Genomic DNA, 21,982 nt, shown 5'->3' on the forward strand with positions numbered 1-21,982 from the left:
TGGAAATTATTTTTATATCCCTTATATTTTAACTAAATTTCCAAACTACCCTTTTTATTCTTTTAACCCTAAAATTCACATCATTTTCCTCATTTAAGCACTTTTATCCAAACACTCAACTGCTTATTTATAAAAATAACTTTCAGAACTTCAAAGTTCTAAAAGAACTTTATACATAAAAGTTACTTTTTGAAGCCCATCCAAACGGGCTCTATGTCAGACTGGTATGGTTATTTCCAGTTTGCAAGTTCTATTCTCGAATTCTTTTACTTGAGTTGCTATGAAAAGATTATTTTGATAGTTATCTTCTGCATTTCTCTTATATTTATTGTTACGTTATCCTAATTCATGTTATATTTTGCTTAGAGGCTTGTTTAGAGTCCTTGGGATTCTATTATCCATATCACGTCTATGGTTTAACTTGGGTTATGATAAAATTTATATCAGAGCATCAGATTCAAGAGTCTTAAGGTGTCTGATAAAGCCGCATCGAGTAGAGTATTTTTCATGGGTGTGAAGTGCATCATATTTATGAATGCTAGGCTATGAGGTATTTAAGAAATTTTACTTTTTTGATCACTCATAAGTCGCGCGATAGAGTTGAACAATATAAGGTTTTACTTCTAACTCATGTTCTTTGCACTTACAGAAACATGCTTTCACAAAGAGATCCATAAAAGGAATGTGGACAATAATGAGGAGCATCAAACTCCACAAGCTCTAATTGATCCTTTGGTTGAGCAAATCTCTCATGCCGAGTTTAGGCCTACTTTCCAAGCTCTTGACTAAGCTATGGAGACACAAGAAATCCATGAGGTGGTAGCTCTAGTGAACCCAAATGTAGGTATAGTGGTGATGAGGCTTCGATAATTCACAAGAATGAATCCTCTAAAATTTCATGGGATTAAGGTGGATGAAGATCTACAAGAGTTTATTGAAGGGATCCAAAATATTATTGATATCATGGGTGTGACTCTGGTGGAAAAGGCAGATTTGTCCGCTTAGCAAATGAAAGGAGTGGCTCAAGATTGGTTCAACCAATGGAAAGAGGAGAGATCTAGGGTGAGGTTCCCTTAGATTGGGGCAAGTTTAAGGATGCTTTCCTAGACCCTTTTTTCCCTTTGTGTTGAGGGAGGGAAAACTACAAGAAATCATCAATTTGAAATAAGGAAACATGAGTGTGAGACAGTATTCCTTGAAGTTCACTCAATTGTCCAAGTACGCTTCGGATTTAGTGGCTGACTCTAGAGCTCGTATAAGCAAGTTTGTTTCTGGTATTTTGGATATGGCTTAAAAGAAATGTAGAATCACAATGTTGATCAAAGTGATGGATATGTCGAGGTTGATGACTCATGCCAAACAAATTGAGGAGGAAAAGCTTAAGGAGAGGGATGGAGAGTCCAAGAGGGCTCAAGCAGATAGTGGTGATTTCTCTCATTCAAGGTCCAGAAATTGTGGTCATTCATAGTTTTGACAAAAGTAATCTGATCAAAATTCATCTAGTGCTCTAATTCAAAAATCTAACAAAGATAGGGTGTCTATCCCTAAGCCTCAAGGAAGAGCTTCTAGTGGTCATACAGTCCCCACATGTAGGAAGTGTGTGAAGAACCATCAGGAGATTTCTTAGTAGGTTCTAATGTATGTTTTGATTGTTGTAAAACATGTCATAAGGTGAGATATTTCCCTTTACTTACTAAGAAGGGTGGGGATGGTAGACGTCAGACTTAGACTACTTCTTCTGGTCGCCCAATTCAGAAGGATGCTTTATCAAGTTCTGATGATGGTTAGCGCCAAAATAGGTTTTATGCTCTTTAGATTCGATAGGATTTGGAGGATTATCCGGATGTGGTTACTGGTATGTTACGAGTCTTTTAATTTGATGTTTATACTTTGTTAGATCCTAGAGAAAATCTTTGTTTTGTGACTCCTTATTTTTCTATGATGTTTGTTGTTAGTCCCAAAATCTTTTTAGAACCTTTCTCATTCTAGACTTCTTTCGGTGATTCATTCTTTACTAAGTTGGTTTACAGAAATTGTCCATTTTTAGTTTTTCATAAAATCACCTCAGCCGATCTTGTAGAGTTCAATATAAATGACTTTGATGTTATTCATGGTATGGATAGAGTGTAAGGGTAGTAATTATGTGATTAAGAGTCAGTTTATTAGTGCCTTAAAGCTCGAAGAATGATTTCCAAAGGTTGCATCTATCATCTAGCACGGGTTACGGATATGAATTCTGAAACCCCTACTCTTGAGCCAGTTTCTATTGTGATTGAGTTTTCATAAGTGTTTGCTGATGATCTTTCTCATATTCCTCCCAAAAGGAAATAGACTTTGGTATTGTCTTTCTCCCAAATACCCAGCCTATCTCTATTCCTCCTTATAGAATGGCTTTGGGAGAACTTAAGGAGTTGAAGGATCAGTTAAAGAACCTTTTGGATAAGGGCTTCATTAGATGAAGTATCTCTCCATGGGGTGCTCCGGTTCTCTTTATTCGAAAGATTGTTGGTTCCCTCTATATGTGTTGATTATCGATATTTGAATAAAGTCACAATCAAGAATAAGTATCTCATCTCAAGAATTGATGACTTGTTCATTCAGCTTCAAGATGCTAGCTGCTTTTCAAATATTGATATCTGATGAGGTTATCATCATCTTAGAGAAAGAGAATGTGACATTCCGAAGATGGCTTACATAACTAGGTATGATCACTATGAATTTTTGGTTATATCTTTTGGACTAAAAAATGCTCCTGCAACTTTTATTAACTTGATGAATAGGGTGTTTAAGCAATATTTGAATATTCTCATCATTTTATTTATTGATGATATTTTGATCTATTCTCAGAGTGAGGATGAGCATGCCGATTATTTGAGGATTTTCTTGCAAGTTCTCAAGGACCATCAATTGTTTGCTAAGTTTAGCAAGTGTGAGTTTTGATTGAGGTCGGTTGCATTCCTTAGAAATATTGTTTCTGGTGATGGTATTAAAATTGATCCTAAGAAGATCGAGGGGTTAAGAACTGACCTAGACCTCTTTTTCCCTCAGATATTAGGAATTTCTTGGGTTTAGCTGGTTACTATAGATGTCTTGTGGAGGGATTTTCCTCTATTTCTTTGCCTTTGACTACTTTGACTCAAAAGAAGGTTAAAACTCCAATTTTTCAAAGCATGTGAGAAGAGTTGAATGATTGACTTACTTCTACCCTAGTCTTGACTTTACCGAAAGGATCCGATGGTTTTATTGTATATTATGATGCCTCAATGCTTGGTCTTGGTTGTGTTTTGATGTAAAATGGTAAAGTGATAGTCTATGCTTCTAGGCAACTTAAAGTTCATGAAAAGAAAAACCTAACTCATGACTTGGATTTTGCGATGATGTGTTTGCTTTGAAGATTTGGAAACACTATCTAAATAGTGTCCATGTGGATGTATTTAGTGGGTGTAGAGAAGAACCTTGTGCCACACTAACTTGGGGCTTAGAACCATATGCTCTAAAGTTTTGGTTGTTCTGGTACCTCTGATCGTCTTGTTATTCAGCGCCGCTATACTTGCTGACTATGGCGCATGACTAGAAGACCTCTTCTGGAATCTTCAATTGCTGATCATGAGTCATCAATCAGGAGATGTCCATCTCCTTAATCAACATTGCATTCCTACAATCTTTCACCACCGTCTCAAAAACACCAGAGACAAACTTACTCATATGGGCCCTAGAGTTGGTCACCATAGTTGGAGCATACTTAGAGAGTTGAGTGAATTTCAGGGAGTACTCTTTCACAGTCATGTTAACCTGCTTCTGATTGATGAATTTCTTGACCTTATCTTCTCTCAAATCAAGTAAAAAAGAATTTTCCCAGAAATGCAGTCTCAAACTTATCCAAGTCCACTAGCCTACATCAACAACCCTATTTTCCTTCCATTGCTTGTATAAAATTTGAGTCACTCCCTTCAACTGGTACACAACTATGTATGTGCTCTTGACTAGAGTGCAACCCATAATCTGAGTAATCTTTTGGATGCCCTCAATGAATCTTGAGGATTATCCTCTACCCTAGAACCATAAAACTCTAGAGGATTCATTTGAGTGAAATCTCGGACCCTTGTCACTACAATATTCCCATTTGGGTTGACTGAAGCCACAACTTATTGATTGGTCTGAGAGGTTATGGCTTTAGCTAGCACCAGTAAAGCAGCCCTAATCATTCAAAGGGTTTGCTAGAGTTGGTGGTGTTGGTTGGTCCTCATTACTGTTCCTTCTGACGTAAGCTCTTATGGGAGTCATGATTTTGTAAATGCATAAAGCGTGAATTAGAAGGAGAATATATAGAGTTGAATTCTATCCCATGACTGAGAGTATGAAAGAAGTGAAGTATTTTCTAAAACGTGTTATAGCCTCTCATTCATAAATATGTATGCTTCACACCCATTAATAAGACTCTACTTAATGTGTCATTCAGAATACTTAAACCTGATGTTCTGATGCCAAGTTTGTCACGACCTGAGACTACCCCATAGTCGTAGCACGATACTTGGAAGCATAAGTGACCCCAAGCTAACCCATGGTCTAGCCTGACGCTAGGATTTATATAAGATATAACTGAAATATTGATGTGGAAACTAAATCCGAAATAGGTTTATTTAAACTCAAAACATCTAAAACAACAAACATTTGAATACACATAAGTTAAAGCCAACATAAATGTCTGAAAGCCTCTACTAAGATGAGTTTCTAGGACAAGCTTCTAGCTAACTCTAAATGTCTAAGAATTGAAATAATAAAAGTTGAATGAAATATAAAGGTCATCCTCGAAATATGAGGACTCACCAATAATAATACTGAGTTGATCTGAAATCGTACTAACCGCACATGAGTGCTAAATTTTTGAACTTATATTAACAAACAATATAACATGAGAATATGCAGTTAGTACTTTAAATGTACTGAGTATGTAGGATATGCATGATAAATATAAGAAATGGACATGCTGAATCTGAAATGTTGTACTGAATAATCATGAAGTGATGCAATGATGAAGTAATAAATCATACAACTGAAAAAAACTAAAATAACTGACTACAAAGTCTTGCAACATCTAAGACTGAATTGTGGGAGATACTATAAACTAATATATAACCATGTGAGCTACAAATGAAGTTTGATGTATAATTCATATCAAAAGGGCCCAATATATCTTGCTAGGGTATAAAGACTACTCTGAACTAATGTGGTACCACTAATGTCTATAAAATATTAACGAGTCAGTCCTGGTCTCGCCTAGTTCTAAGTAAAACTCCCAACAGAAATATCACGACCCGACTTAGGGCCTAGTCATAACATGGCGATCGAAACCCTGAAGGGCTCCAACCAAGCTTCTTGTACGTATCATAAGCATACATAAGGTATAATAAAAGCAAAAACGTCATTAGAGAGTCTAAACTATGAATAGAAATTTAAGAATGTCACATGACAACATAGACTCGAAACAATTGTCCAACTAGATGCCTCTACACATGAGTATGGGCGGGGGCTAAGACATGTCCCTAGCTCACCCTCAATATGAAACATAGCAAAAGTCTTTGAAAATAATTACTAACTCGATAATTAGTCCCCGATAAATAAGGACTTACCACAACCGCTTGATAGGAAAGCTTAACTAGCCACGTAGATGAGTGTGATCTTAACCTCAACCCCTACATTATGAGATAATGTTGGCAAAAAGTATGCATTAGTAGTTGGAATGTACTAAGTATGAGGCAATGCAATGCATAGAAAACCATGATTGTACAAATGACCATTTTAAGTAGATAGGGGAAGTAGTAAAAATCATAAGTAGTATTTAAGAAGGATCAATACATAATAAACCATAAGAGTATCATATAAAGTAAAAGATAGGATTAGTCATTTAAAACATAAAAAGTACCATACATATGTGGATAGGAACCATAACCGACAATAAGACCCTGCGAGCTATAACATGGAATCCCAATGTTTCCCCTACATCGGAGGAAAGGGGAATCTACTTGCCAAGGTAGACTCTACCCCGCTAGGCGGGTCATGCATATGCTATATATGGATCCACTAGCTAGGCCAAAAAGGCAATCCTGCGGTGACACATAGTTATGAGACAAGAGACTTTATGTAAGGACCCCGTACTTCGAGCCCCTACCTCAAGTCCACATTCCGTGCTAAGTCAAATCCCACGGAATACATACATAGCATAGAAATCATAATTTCATATATCAGTCATGATCATAGGTTTAAAAATTATAGAGTAGCTCATTTTCATAACATACTTGTAATATGAGAATTATCCTTTCATCATTACAATCATACTTACATAGACATAATTCATACTTGGAGATTCATGATCATAGCTTATACTTGAAATTAGGGTAATACATGAATGCATGATCAATTGATTTGAAAATCATGTAATTGACTTGAAAACATGCATGATCATAAACTTTATATCAGCTATACATAATTCATATAGATAATATCATTAGGAAGTATATAATTGAAAATACTTATATTTTACACCATGAACCCTAGAGATCAAAATAGAAAAATTCATGGAAGAACTCTTCAATTTAATGTGATGACCATCAATTTATATCAAAATAGACTCATGATCATTCTTTGAATCATAATTTATGCAATAGGAATAGAGATCATAAAATTCATAAAATATCATACTTTAATTTGATAGAAAACCTTGAGAAATTGATTGGGCTTCATGGATGAAAGGATCCATGAATCAATACGCACATACCTTAAGTAAGAAGACCAAATAATTTGGAAGAACTTGAGATTTTTTATGGAGAGTTTGAGTAAATTTACTTGAAGTCTTCAATGGAGTCCTTGAGAGTCTTTTGTAGAGAGAGAAATATTTGAGTAGGTGAATTGTAGAAGAATGAATAGAATTAAAGGTTTAGGTTAATTTATAGAGTTGAATTAGATTCTAAAAATATCTAGGTTCATTAGCTAACAATTTGGGAAAAGTCTAAAGCGCCCTTACTAAAAATTCAACTCAGCCAGAAAACTCTTGCCAGGTCCATGACGCGGACTTGTCGCGGACCTTTCTGTTTTGTGCAGTTTCTTGAGAAATCTATCTTTCGATCTACGGGTCCTAAAAATCAACTGAAACTATTTTCCCGCAGGTTTTGACCCCGTAATCGATATTCCAAACTTGAATTTTCCAAAAAGATTAAGGATGATGCATTGCTTGAGCGGCCTATTCCCAAGGCATTCTTAAGGCACTTATGAGCATTTTGAGAGATGTTACAGGAAAACATGTTGATTAACTAACGAAGCAATGCGACTTAAAATATTAAATTATATTGATAAACTGATAACAACTTAGTAGCTCATGAATTTCTGATAAAAAATTGATAATAACTGAGAGACACTTTATCTTAAAGCATCTTAAATTTTGAAAACTTATAATATGAGACATGCAATATATGAATACTGGTGGTTCATGAAATTACCATATAAAATACTAATTTAACATATGGAAACACCTAAGTAAACTATTCATGAAGAAGATTGAGAAACCAACAAAGAATCATGCTTTGCAAAAGAACCCTAACTTCAGTAGTAAATCAATTACTGAAAACAAATAGGGTTTCGTTGGAATTCAATGGGTGAAAGGATACACATGGATGAAATCTCACATACCTGGAATGGAAGCCCTAACTTGCAACCTTGAGCAAAGACTTGAAGATGAAGAACCCTAGGTCTTATTTGAGAGGAACCTTGAATGAGAAGAATCTGATTTTATAGGTGTTAAGCATGAATGCATAGGTTTGGTCAACTAACTCCTCCTTAATCCCACTTAGGATAGGCCAAGACGTCATAGTATAAGGGTTAAAAGAGTGGGAACTAGTGGTGGAAAATGAGAGGGTTTGGTCAAATTTTGTCGGGTTGAAACTGGGTAAACATAAAATGGGTAATAATTCAACCCACCCATATTTTATATGGGCAAAAATGGGTTGGGTAAAATACTAGTTTGCCCATATTTACCCATATTTTTATTAGTAAATATTACTCTACTTTAAAATTCAATATGAAGAAAATATTTTAGTCTTTTTTTGGATGAAAAATGTGGAAAGTATTTTATTTAATTTTATTGTATCATAAAATTAAATCTGATACTTGATGCGGGACCCGACTCCGAGCTAGATTCAAGACCCGACTTCTAAATTAGGACCTGACCCCTGATTTTTGACTCGGGATCCGACCCCAATCCTAGACTCGAGGCCCGACATCCAAATCAGAATTCGATCCCAATACATAAAGCATGACCCATCCCAACACTCAATACGAGATTCAACTTTCAAATTAAAATTAGAACCCAACATTCGATCTCGATGATCGATCCAAAATCCAAATCTGACACCTGATCTGAGACCCAACCTCGACTTTTCATCTGCAATCCGACATTCAAACTGGATTCGAATAGACCCCGACACCGATATGGGACCCGATTTCGACAACTGACTTTAGTCTCAACTTCAAATCAAGATTTTGACCTCACACCCGACCTCGATGACGTATCCGTAACCCAATCCTGATACCTGATTTGAGACTCGATCCCGACTCCCAATTCAAAACCCGACTTTTGAACTGAGACCTGACTCCAGGGGCCAAAACCTTCACATTTTCAATTTTTAATTATTTTTTTTTTTATTTATTTTTTTTTTTTTTTTATTATAGATGGGAATAATTAGTTTGAATGAGGAACATAAAAAAGAAGAGAAATTACAATATTTTTGGTGATATCATAAATTTTAAATAAATAAAAGTTGGAAGCTTAACCCATTTGGCTAGCTTATAGTTTACCCATATTTTACCCATGAATACCCATATTTCTATGGGTTGAATATGAGTTTAAACCCATATTTTACTCATCTAAAAAATCACTCACCCAACCAATTAAAATATAGGTGGGTTATCAAAATGTGAACTCACTTTGTCACCACTAGAGGGAACAAACCAAAATGATCCTGACAGAAAACTGAGTTCGGCGGATTCTACAAGGCCATTTACAGTCTGTGGTTACATCTACGCATTGTAAATCCCTGTTCATAGTAATCAGAGTAAAATTATTCTGAACTTTCATCTACATGCCCTATTTATTATTTGTAGTTCCAACTACGGGTTGTAAACATGGTCCATAAAACTCAAAAAATCCATGTTTTAGGCCTTGGTTTACGAGCTTAATCTACGGTCCATAAATCAATTTACGATTTGTAGACCGGACTCGTAAAACTCAAGCTGAAATCTCTGCTTCTAAAGTTAGTCTATGATCCTCATCTTCATCCTGTGGTTCCATCTACGGTTCATAGATGTTGCTCGTAAATTCCAAAAATTTAGCAGACTTATATTTTTCTCAACTTTCCTTGATCTGATATAGACTTGAAACTTTTGGCGTGTTACAACATGGTTCAATGATCTAATGGTTGAACAAGGTTGAAGACAGGTTCAAGCGGCTTCAAATCAATTTACAAGAAATTTGATGATAATTTTGTCCAACTACATGTGGATAAGAAATTTAAACAATTTTTTCGACATTCCTATTGCTGCAATTTTAAAAATAAAAAAAAATATTTTAAAACTATTTTAACGCATATTTTAAACCTTATTTTTAACTATGGCAAGCAGCAACGATGAAAATTACGTGTATTGTGAAGATTATCGTGCATGTGAAGAAGAAAGATCAAATTTTGTCAAGAAAATCCATTCAAAAGGGGAGATCTGTTAGAATTTTGCCATGATTTTCTTACCATATTTGATTTTTTAGTTTTTTCTTGAAGGAAAGTCAATGTATTACCATAATTGTTTTTACTTTTCATGAAAGGAAAATATAACTCTTCTCCAGATTTTGTTATTCTTCCCTTAGAAGAAAAGTTTGAAACTAAATTGAATACATCTCTTGTCATACCAAAAACACAATAGCATTCACAATGTAGTCATTAAAAAGTTTTGTTTAAGGGGAGATTTTCTCCCAACATGTTTATACTTTTTCAATATTAGTTTTATAATATATAGGTCGCTTGGCCAAATCATATAATAATATTATGTTTTTTTATTATAGTTTTTTTTCCATCTAATTTATTACCATCATGATTTGCATTTATAAGTTTCCATGGCGCCTGATTCTTTGGAACCCAACAAATCGTTGATTCTTCGTTTATCAACAGGAAGTAATTACTCCTGCATGACAATTTCAGATATTACGTCAATAATTTTTTCTCAGAAGGTGAAATTCTTCAACAAACAGGTAGATCTAGACACACATTAATGATCACAGCCATTTGTACATAAATTGCAACAGTTTGTGTAATATGACATTGTATCTGATGGTTGAGTTCCTCAATTGTTCCAACATTGTTTTGTTTGGATGAAAAGAACATCATTTACTAGTGGATTTGCAAATAAGAGTCACCTTCTTCTCTAGTACGTGCACCACGATAGACTCCACATCTACAACATTCAGTTGAAAGCTAAATTGGATCAATATAGGATTATAACTTAGCTATATATAAATCAAGTCATATGCCTCCTTTCAAAACATTGTTTGATTTTTTAAAGAAAATTTTGAAGATGAGTTTCTCAAATTTGAATTCTCAAGTAATTTTTTTTTACTCAAAAAATTTAAACTTCTTTTCTAGTTAAATACATATCTACACACAATTTCAACATCAAATACTACTCTTTTTTTACTTCAAATATCACATTGTTTATGTTCGAAGACCTGCAAAATATACTCACAGCTCACCTTCAACATTTGAAATTACTCTAGAAATTCTGTTTTGGCAGTTGGCACATCTTAGATCTGCATCTAACACCACTTCCTGGATCTGCATTTCATCACCAAAACCAAACAACTCAAATCTTTATATTATGCTACTTTTATGTGAGTTTTTAGATTAAGTCTATTGACTTTCCTAAGATCACAAACACATTAAACCAAGAAAGACAAAAGCAAGAAAATTAGTAGCAGTATGATCCCATATAAGGATTTCATTGTAAAAGAGGATTTACTCATACTCATTAAAATATTCAAAGTGAGTGTAGCTAACCTGGACACAACTGTTAAAAACAAAAACAAAAGACAAAAAACAAAAAAAAAGTGAGAGAGAGATCTATTGGTGACTTACCAGAGGAAGTGGCAAACATTTGGTGGAAGTGGAAGTTTGAGGAAATGTCAATCTCTTAGGCTTATTTTGGAGTTTGAGTCTAGAAAGCTCCTTCTTAGCCCAGGTAACCAACGCCATCAATTGGTTTTGTCAATGGAAATAGCTAACTTAACGAATTCTGTCAATGGCAAATTGTTCAAGTCTGAGATGAAAATTCTTATTAATGAAATGTATACACAGATGGAGAAATTGCATCTTTCGAAGCTACCCCTAAGTTTTAGCTACAGCAAGAGTGAAAAACATTGCACATACAAACCACATGTTTAGAGGACAAGATACATAAAATCTTGACAAAGATGCCTCCCTCATAAAAGAGCCCCACATCTCTTTCCCTGTGCTTTTTAGGCCCCGACATTCATAATTGTTCTTTGCATTGATTTCTTTGGTAATTTACATACATAGTACATTGAAAATTAGGTAGCACTCTTATTGGGTGGCTCTAGTTTTTTTTTCATCTTGGTCAGTATTCATATTGGAGTCCGACTAAATTTGAATTTGCGCTAAAAAATCTCCCATTAGAATAAAAGAACTCCTTAACAAAAGCGACTTTGTACCTAGAAAACTCGAACCACACACATCTGATTAAGAATGAAGAAGTACTTCTTTCCTATTGGATGACTCTAGTTATGCATCTTCATCATATTAAATGAGGATGTAAATATTAAAAATAGATATATATTTTTATTTATTTTGTTTGAAAATGAAGAAATAATTTATTATTTTTACCTTTTTTTCTTATCATTAATATTTTCCAATATTTAAATAACTTATAATACAAACAAACAACAACAACCCAATGAAATCTCACACGTGGGGTCTGGGGAGGGTAAAGTGTACGCAGACCTGACTTCTACCAAGGTAGGACGGCTGTTTCCGAAAGACCCTCGGTTCAGTAAAATCATAAAAGAAGTCAGATAAGGATACAAAGTTCAAAGCTAAGCAAATAACGAAAGCAACTCAGATACAATAGAGCAATCAACGTACAAAAAGTAACAGATTGTAACAGAAAACAGACCGCAAGGAATTATAATGCGCTAATACACCTACTAACAAGGAAGAACAACGAGACTATGAACTAGCCTTCTACCCTAATGTGGGTCCTCCACACTCTCCTATATAAGGTCATTTCCTCGGTAAGTTGTAACTGCGCCATGTCCTGTCTAATCACCTCTCCCCAATACTTCTTCGGCCTACCCCTACCTCTTCTGTAACCATCCATAGCCAACCTCTCACACCTCCGCACTGGGGCATCTATGTTTCTCCTCTTCACGTGCCCAAACCATCTCAGTCGCATTTCCCGCATCTTGTCTTCCACCGAGGCCACTCCGATCTTGTTCCGAATAGCCTCATTTCTTATCTTGCTGCTCCTGGTATGACCACACATCCATCTTAACATTCTCATTTCAGAAACTTTTATCTTTTGAACTTGAGATACCTTAACTGGCCAACACTCCGCCCTATATAACATAGCCAGTCTAACCACCACTTTGTAGAACTTTTCTTTAAGTTGTGATGGCACCTGCTTGTCACATAGCACACTGGAAGTGAGCCTCTATTTTATCCACCCTACCCCAATAGGATGTGTGACATCATCGTCAATCTCCCCGCTGCCTTGCATAATAGACCCAAGATACTTGAAACTATTTTTCTTTAGGATGGCTTGGTCACCAAGCCTAACTTCAGTGCCAACCTCCTGAGGTGTCTCACTGAACTTGCACTCTAAGTACTCTGTCTGGTCCTACTCAGCTTAAACCCTTTAGACTCCAAGGTCTGTCTCCAATCCTCCAGCTTAGCGTTGACTCCGCTATGAGTCTCATCAATCAAGACTATGTCATCCGCAAAAAACATACACCATGGCACCTCACCTTGAATTTGTCGCGTCAATCCATCCATCACCAAGGCAAATAAAAACGGACTAAGAGCTGATCCTTAATGCAACCCCATTGCAACTGAAAAGTGCTCTAAGTCGCCAACAACTTTCCTTACCCTGGTTTTGGCACCCTCATACATGTCCTTGATCACCCTAATGTATGCCACAAGTACACCTTTAGCCTCCAAACATCTCCATAGTATCTCTCGTGGCACTTTATCATATGCCTTTTCTAGGTCGATGAATACCATATGCAAGTCCCTCTTCCTTTTTCTATACTGCTCCACCAGTCTCCTCATAAGATGGTTGGCTTCTGTAGTTGAGCGTCCCGACATAAATCCGAACTGGTTCTCCGAAATAAACACGCCTCGCCTTTCCCTTATCTCCATCACTCTTTCCCACACTTTCATAGTATGGCTTAGAAGCTTGATACCTCTATAGTTGTTGCAACTCTGGATATCCCCCTTAATTTTGTATAAAGGGATCATTACGCTCGACCTCCATTCTTCGGGCATCATTGCCATCTTAAAAATGAGATTAAATAACCTAGTCAACCACTCCAAATCTACCGAGCTAGCACTTTTCCAAAATTCCACAGGAACCTCGTCAGGTCCGGTCGCTCATCCCCAGCGCATCCTACGGACAGCACCCTTAACCTCTTCGATCTTAATACTCCTGCAACCCCCAAAATTGCGACGCCTCCCTGGATGTTCCAAATCTCCCAACACAATCTCTTTGTCCCCTTATTCATTCAAGACTTTATAGAAGTAGGACTGCCATCTGTGTTTAATGAGGGTCTCGTCTACCAATACTTTTCCATGCTCATCCTTAACGCACTTCACTTGATCCATATCACGTGCCTTTCTCTCCTGCGCCCTGGCTAGCCTGAAAAATTTCCTATCCCTGCCTTTTTTTTCTAGTTCAGTGTAAAGGCATTCAAAAGCTTTCATTTTTGCCGTCAAAACTGTCGACTTCGCCTCCTTTCTTGCTATCTTATAAAGTTCCCCATTCGTCCACTTCTTCACCTCATCCTTGCTTTCTATCAACTACTTATACGTCATCTTCTTTGCTTCCACCTTCCCTTGCACTTCTCTATTCCACCACCAGTCCCCTCGATGCCGACTACGACTACCTGTCGAGACTCCCAACACTTCCATTACTACAACCCTAATATAACTAGTCGTCCTATCCCACATACTATTCGCATCCCCATTACTATCTCAGGCCCCCATATCCTTCAATTTCTCTCCCATCTCCAGGGCAGTAGCCGTGGTCAAACTCCCCTATCTGATCCTTGTCGATTGGAATGACCTTACAATATTTACACAGAGCTTTATCATCTTTCCTAAGGAGTAGATAATCTATCTGAGTCTTAGTCACGGAACTACGAAAGGTTACCAAATGGTCCTCCTTCTTAGGGAAAATCGAATTGTCTATCACCAACCCAAAAGCTCTTGCGAAATCCAAAAGTAAAACTCCTCCTCCATTTCTGTCCCCAAAGCTAAAGCCTCCATGCACATCATCATACCCTCCCGAAATAGACCCAATGTGCCCATTGAAATACCCTCCTACGAAAAGCTTCTCAGTAGGCGGTATGCCTCCCACTAACTCATCCAAATCCTCCCAAAAGCGCCTCTTATCCTCCTCGCTTAAGGCCGTTTGCGGCGCATAAGCACTAATAATGTTCAACGTGATTCCTTCAACGACCACCTTAATCGACATCATCCTATCAGTGACTCTCCCAACCTCCACCACCTGGTCCCTTAAATTACTGTCTACTAAAATGCCTACCCCATTCCTATACTTCGATCTACCAGAGAACCAAAGCTTGTACCCGTCTACCTCCTTAGATTTAGAGCCTACCCATTTAGTCTCTTGGACACAAGCTATAGTAATCTTCTTCTTTTTTAGAATTTTAACTAGCTCTATGGAATTTCCCGTTAACGTCCCAATGTTCCAAGAACCTTCTCTCAGCTTAGACGCTCCATTAACCTACTTACCGCTCCTTACCCTCGGTCCCGTCTCCATTCCCATCCCGGTCCCCGAACGAGAACATAACCCTAGTCTACCATCACTACCCAAAGCCACGAAAATGCGTGCGGTCTAATAAATTATTCAAATAGATTATTCAAAGGTCTAAAGTCAACAAAATATACCTACAAGTGTATGAACAAAAAATAGATAAGAAAAAGATAAAAGATATAAGAACCAGAGGTACCAATTCCAGTCGGAATGAACCTAATTGTCGCCGAAATCTTCAAGACCCAGAAATTAATTAAAGCTTTATCTTGATGATGTAGTCTTGCAGTCAGCCTGGAGGTCAGCTATACTTGTAAAACAACACTAAGCAGAAGACGAAGAAGAAGAGAAGAAGAAGAAGTAGAGCCTTTTCGATGGATCTGGGGTCAGACTCAAGGTGTCGTCTCTGCTCTTTTCCTTCTTGAGCCAAAAGGGTGCAAATTTGAAGCTGACCCCAATGGAGCCCGGATCCTTTGAGTATTCGAATTCTAGGGTTTTGAAACAACGGTACAAAATGCTAGCAGCCCAAACAGTAATGACAGTGGAACAATAATAGAAATTGAAGCAACAAATAATACTGAACAAAATTAAATCAACCAAAAAGAAACAGATCCGAAAACCCAAGACCCAAAATGATAACAATAATTAGAAGTAAGAATAGAACAGGTCTGAATATTTCTCAAGATTTAAAACAAAATTAAACAGAGAGAGAATCTGACTGCCGGAGCTTTGGAGCTTCGCCGGAGCTGCAATTGATTCCAGATCCTCACGGGAAATGGATCGAAAATCCAAACCGTCGTCGGCGGAAAGATAATGGAATCGAAAAAACAATGGTAGAAAAAACTGCACCTGCCGAGAAAATGAACAATTATAATTATTCGATTTTTAAATTAAATAACTTATAATAATTAAGAATAATATAATAAAATGCAATAAGAAAAATATATTCCTCAATTTTATGATTTGAAGCGGATTTACACTTATTAAAAAAAAAAAGAAGTAAAGACGAGGAGCAAGAAATACATAAAGATGACAAAGGTAGGATCCACATGTTTTTTTTATTCAAAAAGTAATTCCTCACATACCAACTCATACTTGTGCCCCTCTCCCGCCATAAAAAATTTTGCCTATTCAAACTCATTTTATGACTGAGCAAAAGAGAAATTGAATTATTATTATTTTTTTATTTGTGAAATGCATTGGAAAACAATTATAGTTAATAATAAAGATAAATTAGGAATTAAATTATAAATTAGTTTTAAATTTTTTAAAGTGAACAAATAAAATTGATATATATTCTAATATAGTAAATAACTAAAACTCGACAAAAAAAATATTATCAATTTAATAAATTATAAGTTTAATTTCTATGTACACCGACAATTGAAAGATACTTACATCAAATCACTAATAAAATAATTGATAACCCAACAAAAAGTTGATAGCTAACTTACTACCACGATCCACGGTACACTGACAATGTAATTAAAAAGTTTACCTACTCCATCGATGTGTATAACTTTAATCTAACTTAAATCCCTATCCCTAAACTAATACAAGTAGTCTTTATTAGTTTGTTCGGATAGCTTGGCTTATAAGATGCTATCACTCACTTTCTATTATTAAAAAATCTGGGCTGACCCCAAATTGCTAGGTAGTGTTGATTAAAGAGAGATGCCATCATTATAAGGATTTAGGTGCATGATGTGGAACACAAAAACTAAAAGGAAAAAAATAGTAGATTCGAACCCTCACCAGCCACTCCTTTTTCACGCTGTCCCCATTAATATTCAATCATAAATACGAATGTTAAATTCTTCCATGTCGGCGTTAAAAGAAGGAACCATCTTATATATATAAACTTTGTGCCTCTCCTTGATGAAGAATTTTATCATGTGTATGTTAAGTAAGTGTTTGGGCATAGAATTTGGGGTCTCAATTTGAAGATTTGATTTGAAATCGCCATTTATTTATGAAATCTCCGTAAAATTTTAATTTTAAATTTTAAATTTTCTAAAAAGAGAAATTTCAAATCCCAAGTTGTTTCCAAAAAAATTAAATATAAAATTAAACTCATAAGTATATATTTTTGTAAAAACAAAATATTATTTTAAATTACAAAAAAAATCTCTATAATGACCCTGAAGGTCTTTTTTTGGTAATTTTCATACAAATGACTGTTTTACCTTTTTCGGTAGTTTCCTCGAGTCATATTGGATTGATATCCAATATTGATTTCATGATTTTTCTTGAAAAGTTGAGATTTTTGGTAAACTTTAAGTTTTAGAGGTTTAAATGACTCAAAATTTCTATTTGAGGTCATTCGGAGTTTTGCAACTCAAAACAAAATTCTGTCAATTCCAACAGTTCTGAAATGTTGAAATTGGTTTAAGAGAGTTGATGGAATCAGATTTGGGGTTATATTGTGGATTTGAGGTGTTGAGTTGGAAATATTTAAATTTTGGCCATAGGGTTAACTTCGGTCAACGTTTAGGAATTAGATGCTCAGAATTGAATTTCGACAACTCCATTGCACTCAAAGGGTGATTTTAGGCCTAGTGAGAGTTCCTGTGTATTTTTCGGAAACTCCGAGGGCATTTTGGTCTTTCTGAGGTTTGAAAATGGTCTGGTTGCTACTTATCAAGTTCCAGGTCAAGGAGACCCCAAAATCAAATTCTGACGGCTTCATTAAGTCTGAAACATCGAATTTAGTAGTATTGCATATATAGTTTGTGTACATAGGATCCCGATCGAATCCCAAGGGTCGTTCGGAGACTTTTGAGACTTGGTGCATTTTCTGATAGCTGTGTTTGGTGCAGGGTTCACTTAAGCGAGGGTAGGGTTGCGAAAGCGACCTTCGCTTTATCGAGCTACCTGTAACACCCCGGATTTTTTTTTGCAAAGACTCGAACATTTCTCCACGTGTGTGTAGATTCAAACCGAAGGACTTGTAATTAGATATATGAGTTAGGATTAATTCCTAAGTATTTGAAGTGTGTTAGATGTGTTTAGGGGTCATAAGGGATCTCTAGCACCAAACTGAGTCCAAAGAATTCCAATCGATTAAGTTTTCGGATGAGTTAGTATAAGCGTCAACTTCAAACGACTATATCTCCTATAATATAATGAATTGGGTGGCCCACGACCTACCAAATTAAAGGGCTTTGAGTCTTCTTTTCAACTCCACCAAGATTGCAATTTTTGGAGTTGGAAATCAAAAGTTGTGACCATTTTACTACAGACTAGTACTGCAGAAATTTCAGGACTGGGCGACCACTGCAGGAAATTTAGGCTTGGCTCTCCAGTGGAGCCAGGCGCCACAATAGCGCCAGAAAAAAGCCTCAGTAGTTTGTTCCTTGGCGCGACGCGCTACTATTAGATGTGCAGGATTTTAAGCCTATTTTGGCTTGGTGCTGTAGTAGCGCGACGCGCCACTATAGCGCCAGCAAGATTTTTTGCCCAATTTTCCAGATTTTGAAGAGGGGCAACTTGGACATTTTCCCTAAACATATATACACTAACATAGGACATTTTGGGATCATTATTTGAGCCTTCTCACCTCCCAAAAACCCTAATCTTCATCCCCTCTTCTCTTTCAAATCATCTCCAACAAAATCCTCTCAAAAGCTCAAGGATTCAAGATCTTCAAGTCAAGTCTTGATTTCCGGTGAGATGATCTTCAAGCAAGGTATGTAAGGCTAACCTAAAATATGGATTTAGTTCTTGCATATGCCCCATAGATATGTTGGATGAAAATTGTGAAGGGATTGAACCTTCTATGAAGGTTTTCTTGAAATTTCCTAAACTATAGAATATTACTAAAATGTGTAAATGATGTTCTTAAGTTGAATTTGTTGAGAGTATGGATTCATGTATTCATTCACATGAACCCAAAATGAGATTTCTTTTTGGTCATAATTTATCTTGAGGATGAGATTGATGGTTTTTATGTATAATAAAAATAATATTATTTTTCATAGTGGAATGAGGTATTCTTATACATGAGTTTGATGAAATTGATTTCTAGTTATATGAGAATTTTGGGATAGTTATGAATGTGAAGGTCATAAAAAGAAATGAAACTTTGGTAGAGTTAGAATGTCCTTTTTATCTTTGTAAATTGAACATAGAATTAAATAAGGAGTTTGGAGTAGATATTTGATGATGATGAGATGATGATGTTTGATGATGATGTGAATGATGATATTTGATGATGATGTGATGATGATGTTTGATGATGATGTGAATGATGATACTTAACGATGATGTGAATAAAGAGGTTATGTTGATGAGGATGTTGTGTGATGAGGTGGATTAGAGTCTAATGTGATTAAGTGATATGTGATTTGCATAATTTGATTTTATTGGAGTCTTATGAACATTTTAAAAATAAATGATCTTTTGAGAAGGAGTTTTAAATAAATGATTTGTGAATATTTTTGCATAAACTATTTATACACTATTTTGAGTTTAAAGAGTGATTATTTTCATCTTTGATTTAGAAAGAGTTTAAGCATAAATTGAGTTTGAAAAAGTCTCTTAAATTCTCATTTTTGAACATGAGTATTTTGAGTATAAATGAGTTGAGCATTTTTACTTTAAAATGTCAATTTTTGAGATTGAGTTGAGATTGTATCAATTTTAAAGAGAGGAGTTTAATGATTTGAGATGAGTCGATTTGAAAGAAGGTCCAATGAGGCCAGATTTGATTTGAGTTTTTAAAAGAGTCCAATGAGACTAAATGAGTTGATTTGAAAGAGTCCAATGAGACTAAATGAGTATTTTGAGTATTTTACTCACTTGATAGATATGAGCATATTGAGTCTTGGGAGGAGTACCGATCATCGAATTGGGTAAGATTATAGTCCATACTCGAACCAATAAACAACGTCGCCAAACGTAGGAGAGAATTAAACCGTTAAAGTCGGATGCTTCCTAAATTATTATCCTGACATGGTAGGACTTTATTGGTTATGGATCCATGATTGTTGATTCGTTCTTACCCTGGCAAGGTATGAACGGACGTGGCAGCAACGTCGGCTTGTTGTACTATCACTCGCTCATATGGTGATAGTTGTCGCTTAGAGAAACTTCCAATTAAATAGATTGTACTTGATATGATTGGTTTGATTGTGATTGTAGATGATTGAGTTGAATTGTAAAACATTGCATAATTTTAATGTGCATATCTATTGAATTGAGTTGGTTGCATATGGTTAAATTAGATTGGATTGGGTTGGATATGTGATTGGATTGGATTAGATGATATGTGATTGAATTAGACTAAGTTAGGTGAGAGTAGATGGGGAAGAGAGAGTGTTTCTTAATTGTGATGGTTGTGTTGTACTTGTCTAGTTGAGGATAGATGTGTGGAAGAGGAGCGAGATGAGACCTTGTGATGTGCAATAGATAGGTAAGAGTATGTTAGTATGTCTCTGGGTGAGAGCTCATACAATAATGGAGGTAGAAGTGTTAAGGTAAGCCTGGAAATTTTTAGGTGTGGTTGAGGTGGTTAGAGTGATAGGCTTGAGTGTGTGGTAGTCACTATGAGAGTGATGGTAACAGGCTATTGTTGACTTTTGGGGGAATGATTGGATGTACGTGAAGGGTGTTATGAGGCTTGGAAAGAAAGGGAAGCTTGGGCACCGATATATTGGTCTTACAAAATTATGGAGAGGATTGGGAATGTCACTCATGAATTGGAGTTTGACGGTTGATGATCTAGATGTTTAAATGATTCGATTGATAGAGTTTCGATGTTTTATTCGTGCCTAATGATGAGAATGATGAAGGAAATGTCCCAACTCTTGACTTAAATTGATTTGTTTATTCTTGAGCGGGGATAGTTAATTGTCTAAATTGCTCGATTGGTTGATTTGTTGATTTAATTGATTCTCGATTGTTATTCATTCCTCGAGTCCGGCTTTGCTTGATCTTCATTCGAGGATGAATGATCCCAAGGGGGAGATAATTTAACACCCCGGATTTTTTTTTGCAAAGACTCAAATATTTCTCCACGTGTGTGTAGATTTGAACCGAAGGACTTGTAATTATATAAGTGAGTTAGGATTAATTCCTAAGTATTTGAAGTGTGTTAGATGTGTTTAGGGGTCATAAGGGATATCTAACACCAAACTGAGTCCAAAGAATTCCAATCGATTAAGTTTTCGGATGAGTTAGTATAAGGGTCAACTTCAAACGACTATATCTCATACAATATAATGAATTGGGTGGCCCACGACCTACCAAATTAAAGGTCTTTGATTCTTCTTTCCAACGCCACCAAGATTGAAATTTTTGGAGTTCGGAATCAAATGTTATGACTATTTTACTACAAAATAGTATTGCAGGAATTTCAAGCCTGGACGACCACTGCAGGAAATTTTGGCTTGACGCTCGCCAGAAAAAAGCCTCAGTAGTTTGTTCCTTGGCGCGACGCGCTACTATTAGATGTGCAGGATTTTAAGCCTATTTTGGCTTGGTGCTGTAGTAGCGCGACGCGCCACTATAGCGCCAGCAAGATTGTTTGCCCAATTTTCCAGATTTTGAAGAGGGGCAACTTGGACATTTTCCCTAAACATATATACACTAACATAGGACATTTTGGGATCATTATTTGAGCCTTCTCACCTCCCAAAAACCCTAATCTTCATCCCCTCTTCTCTTTCAAATCATCTCCAACAAAATCCTCTCAAAAGCTCAAGGATTCAAGATCTTCAAGTCAAGTCTTGGTTTCCGGTGAGATGATCTTCAAGCAAGGTATGTAAGGTTAACATAAAATATGGATTTAGTTCTTCCATATGCCCCATAGATATATTGGATGAAAATTGTGAAGGGATTGAACCTTCTATGAAGGTTTTCTTGAAATTTCCTAAACTATAGAATA

The 21,982-nt window shown here is 36.1% G+C and overlaps 1 protein-coding gene across 2 annotated transcripts; it reads right to left on the reverse strand.

Moving 5' to 3' along the window:
• Positions 1 to 10,003: 10,003 nt before the first annotated feature.
• On the reverse strand, positions 10,004 to 11,539 carry LOC129888436 (uncharacterized). Of its 2 annotated transcripts, XM_055963419.1 has the most exons (4): positions 11,169 to 11,539; positions 10,787 to 10,868; positions 10,454 to 10,491; positions 10,004 to 10,221 (listed from the first exon to the last, which is right to left on the reverse strand). In XM_055963419.1, the coding sequence occupies exons 1-4, from the start codon at positions 11,283 to 11,285 to the stop codon at positions 10,216 to 10,218; spliced, it is 243 nt and encodes an 80-aa protein (XP_055819394.1). In that variant the 5' UTR covers positions 11,286 to 11,539; the 3' UTR covers positions 10,004 to 10,215. The 2 variants fall into 2 exon arrangements, with proteins under 2 accessions (XP_055819394.1, XP_055819388.1); XM_055963413.1 differs by lacking the exon at positions 10,004 to 10,221 and having other exon boundaries at positions 10,240 to 10,491.
• Positions 11,540 to 21,982: the final 10,443 nt, after the last annotated feature.

The sequence above is a fragment of the Solanum dulcamara genome, chromosome 1, assembly GCF_947179165.1.
Source record: "Solanum dulcamara chromosome 1, daSolDulc1.2, whole genome shotgun sequence".
Classification (NCBI taxonomy): Eukaryota; Viridiplantae; Streptophyta; class Magnoliopsida; order Solanales; family Solanaceae; genus Solanum; species Solanum dulcamara.

Excerpts from the sequence above, each read along its gene's own strand:
- LOC129888436 (XM_055963413.1), bottom strand. The coding sequence starts at position 11,285 with ATGGCGTTGGTTACCTGGGCTAAGAAGGAGCTTTCTAGACTCAAACTC. Across the intron at positions 10,869-11,168 it reads AATGTTTGCCACTTCCTCTG|ATCCAGGAAGTGGTGTTAGA; the intron begins GTAAGTCACCAA and ends GATGAAATGCAG. Across the intron at positions 10,492-10,786 it reads AGTAATTTCAAATGTTGAAG|ATGTGGAGTCTATCGTGGTG; the intron begins GTGAGCTGTGAG and ends TGAATGTTGTAG.